The 4432-nt window shown below is 29.3% G+C and overlaps 1 protein-coding gene across 1 annotated transcript; it reads left to right on the plus strand.

Moving 5' to 3' along the window:
• Positions 1-979: 979 nt before the first annotated feature.
• LOC139845618 (uncharacterized) lies at positions 980-2169 on the plus strand. Its single transcript, XM_071835879.1, has 2 exons — positions 980-1031; positions 1249-2169. The coding sequence occupies exon 2, from the start codon at positions 1249-1251 to the stop codon at positions 2065-2067; it is 819 nt and encodes a 272-aa protein (XP_071691980.1). The 5' UTR covers positions 980-1031; the 3' UTR covers positions 2068-2169.
• Positions 2170-4432: the final 2263 nt, after the last annotated feature.

The raw sequence follows: 4432 nt of genomic DNA on the forward strand, positions 1-4432 counted from the left end.
CCTAGATAGCTCAGGAAAAAACAACTTATTCATTTACACTTCACTCTTAAATAGTTTTCGTAACAAAAAAATGTTGTTTTAGCTCCGAGTCAAATAAATCTTTGATAAAGTATATATGAAATGTTCACAAGTTATACAAACAAATATGCACATGTAAACCAGAAATTATATATCTGATTATATATGGAAAATATAAGTCTTTTTAAACTATTTTATATTCATTTTTACGATCATCAACCTTTACGAGTGATTCAATCTACTCACATGTAAAAATCGTTCTAAATTAAAATATATATGGAGTATCTAATTTCCTCTTTAATGAATACTTTTATATTTCCATTTAAGATTAAACTATCAATCTATCTTTTCTCATCATATCCATATCCTGAATAGAACAGACCATAAGGTGCAACGGAATCATCACTGAGCGAACAGAATTTATACAAATATGACAATTGAATGCACTAAATCATGTAATATAACAGTTGGCTAAATTATGAATGAACGTCATCGATATTATCTAAAAACTAAATTTAATGCAAAATTTCATTCGATAAAATCTCTACATTTCAAATCAATTTTGTATGTATTACTTGATTGGACGGATACAAGATCTTTCAAAACTAGAAAAAAAAAAAAAAAAATGATTTATTTTTTATTCAAATTTGAACAACATCAACCAATTAATTTGATCTCTCATTTTTATTTTACCTCAATACTACGAGTAACTAAATTGATTAAATTACAGTCATTTAGTCAAGACCCCCTAATTTTCCCAGTTGACTAAACTATATACTCGTAATAATCCACTTAATATTTTAATTGCAGAAATATAATCTTTTCAATTAATTACCAAATCTTGAACTTTTTTGCAAGAAACATATTTTCGGAATTTTGGAAGTTTCGTTTCTTAATGGAAACAATATTAAGTGTATATATAAATATATAGCATTTGCACTATATCTTCTTATCACTTAATCTTCTTCATCCTCTAAATCCCTAAAAAACACATCAACGAGCTCTTCTTAAAGGTAAATTGACTATTGCTTAATTTTTCATGTTAGTTTTCAAAAAAAAAAAAAAAAAAAAAAAACACAAAAAAAAAAAAAAAAAAAAAACTGTAAGATAAATTGTGAAATCAAGTTATTTATCATTCATTAACAATTCCTTCTTTTTGTAATTTTATGCATTCTTCAAATTAAGTTTATATGCTCTTATTAATTATTTCTGTTTTTTTAATGTGTACAGATGGGGCGTGCGAAATTGAGAATGGAACTCATATCCAAAGACAAAACACGAAACACGACGTACCAAAAAAGAAAGGAAGGGATCAAAAAGAAAGCTAAAGAACTCAGCACTCTTTGTGCTGTCGATATTGGTATTATCATCTACCCACCTGATTCAAACGTGCCCGAAATCTGGCCCGAAAACGACTATGATCACTTTAAGAAAACGATCGCTAATTATAAGTCGAAAAACGGTGAAACTTCAAGGAGAACTTATGATCTCAAAGACTTCTTTGAAGACCGTAGTAAAAAGATCGAAGACGAGCTTCTTAAAGCTCGAAAAAGAAACTTGGAAGCCAAATACGCCACGTGGTTTGAAGAATTAAACGGTTTGAATGAATTACAGTTGAGAGAATTCGCTATGTACTTACAAACAAAGGAAGATCAAGTACGAAATCATCTTGATCTCATGAAGAGAAACATGAATATTCAGTTACAACAACCAATGTATAATGTAATGCCTGGATATGATAACAAGCATCCGGGTATGGTGCAATATCCGGGTATGGGTATGGGTCTTGATCATCATGTTCAATTGGTTAACTGTTACGATGATTATTATGGGTGCTTTAATAATGATGCAATGACTTCGTTGATGAAGTTTGACCAACCGATTTATGAGGGTGGTGTGGTTTATAATGATACGTTGAATCAATGGGCGATTCAACAGCCAATGATGCATGGTGGAATGTTGAATGATGCTTCTGTAATGCATGAACTTGAAGGGGATGTTAAAAATGATGAAGATGTTATTAATGATAATCAAGAAAGGTTTGGTTAATTAGTTTTGGTGATCTTAGAGTGATTTGATATTTTTATATTTATAAGGTTGGATATTATCATTGTTTTCTGTCTTTTATGGAGTAGTAATAATTAATATTAAGGTTGTCTTGTTTAGTTTATTCAATCAAGTTCTTTATAACTTGTGTGCTTAGGTTATTGAGATCTTTTTTGGGGTTAGTTGGTTTTAATTATTTTGTTGATGTTTATTAATATATTGTTGAATATTGTGTGATTTGCTTCAAAATGATTTTCTTTCTTCCAGTTTATAGACTTAAAAAAATGATTTCCAGTAAGCATCAAAATTATAGTTATGTGGATTATGTCAAAAAAAGTCGCTTATGATAGGAATGTAATAAATGAATGAATTGAATCTAAAAATCCGGAAAGAAAATTACATTTAATACAAGTTTTGTGCAAGAAAACTAAGTTTTTTTTAAATCAAGGTAGGAAAATTTTGTTAATTGCTTTGTTTTGTAGGGATCAAAGTTACTCGAATCAAATTAAAACCCATAAAAATTTAATTTTACTATTTTAATGGAGTCTTTGTTTTATTTTTAATTTTATCTTATATTTTAAAAACTTTTTCCTATTTATTGGCCGGATGTCCACTCGAAATCAATCTCTCTATCTGACTTGTCTTTATTCTCGGATAGAAGAAGGGTTGTCTACAACTCACCTCTCCATACACCACACCAGTTATGTGATATTTGGTTTTGTTGTTTTTGTTGTTGTTATATTTTAACTTAAACGAAAAATCAAAACAAAATTTATAGTTGAATTGAAAAAAATATTAGCATGTCTGAAGTTAAGATTATGCATGTTTATTAAATGCGACTTAAAGGAAAAAAGTTAGATTGACGACTTAACTTAGCTTTTGAGTTGCGGTCTTTGCATCTCACTTCGTGTACTGTCTAGTTTTGTTTTGTGTATGGGCCCCTCTCTTATTGTATAGATGTATTTGAGTGGCTCCGGTTGCATCTTTTTGTGTATTTCTTCGTGCCTTTTAATACCAATTCTTTAAAAAAAGAAAGTTAAATGCGACTTGTATTTTAAGAAAATGTTAATGATAAACCCTTTAGGGTTAGTCATTAAAAATTAAAATGATGCAATAAACAATGGTACATAAAGTAGTTACTCAGTATTTTCTAGGATGTAGTTAATTCATATTAAAGTATAACTATTTCTTACATGTCTTAATTTTTCAATGACAACTTTAAAAACTGTCATTAGTGTTTTCCATATTTTAAAGATGCGTACCAGAACAATTTGTTTATGTGCATTGTTGAAATAAAGTTGATCATCGTCTAACATATAAGTCAAAATTAAGATGTAATGGAATTTATAAGGGTAAATATGTAATGATATCTCGAACCAATAATTTAATAAAGTTTTTTAGGTACGTTTTTATCATTCCATTACTTTATATATCAGTTTTTTTAAAAGCAAAATCACACACAATGTACACAAATATTTATAATAATCCACGAAATATGTTCACATCATGACTTGAACTCTCAACCATGACTTGAACTCTCAACCTCTTGATTAAAAGGGTCAACACGATATCACCAGGTCAATGACCCTTTAGTCAACTAAAGACCATATAATTTACTTAAATATAAAATTCAAGTTAGTTACAAATTATATTATATTAATTTAAACGAGAAATATGAGGGCCGCGCTACGCAGCGGAAAATTGCGAGGCGTAAAATCTGCATATGTAGATCGTTCAGTGGTTACGAAATACCGACGACGCAGGACTGCTTATGAGACGCGATATATTACAATAGTCACAAAACTGGAATACCATCAACTGCATTCTTTAAAATTTCTGAGAAGCAGAACCAATTTCACCCTTGTCTTTAACAACCTTCTTTAGTAACAAATTAGAATGAATATTTACTAAAAAAAAATAAAAATACCATTCTTTTTAGTGTCCAATACCATGTCCCTAAGGCTCTTGGCAACGACTACCTTCACAGACTCATCAATACCTTCGGGAATAAGCTCCGACTTTATAAATGGTTTTAGCATTCCGTTCTGAAGTAACGGAAAAAAAGTCAGTTTGATATTTAACCAAACATGGACTGTAGCCATTCCAAAATGGCTTCATCTATCCGGATTTAAAGTTTTGACGACCTGTGATATATTCATAATACAATATTAAAATTACAATATTACAATATCAAGTAAATAACAAACAATCAAAGTCATAAAAGCAAACATAAATTAAAAGGAAATATATATACCGGTGAACCTGATACGTGAACCTGATGAAAAGTAGGTTAGGCACTCAACCAAATTAGTAAGCTGCTAAATTCATTGCAGTGACATAAATTATTAAAATAAATAAATAAATAAAA

This window comes from Rutidosis leptorrhynchoides, chromosome 4 (assembly GCF_046630445.1).
Source record: "Rutidosis leptorrhynchoides isolate AG116_Rl617_1_P2 chromosome 4, CSIRO_AGI_Rlap_v1, whole genome shotgun sequence".
In the NCBI taxonomy this organism is placed as follows: Eukaryota; Viridiplantae; Streptophyta; class Magnoliopsida; order Asterales; family Asteraceae; genus Rutidosis; species Rutidosis leptorrhynchoides.

What these genes read in the sequence shown, in the direction of transcription:
- LOC139845618 (XM_071835879.1), top strand. Translation starts at nt 1,249, where the DNA reads ATGGGGCGTGCGAAATTGAGAATGGAACTCATATCCAAAGACAAAACA.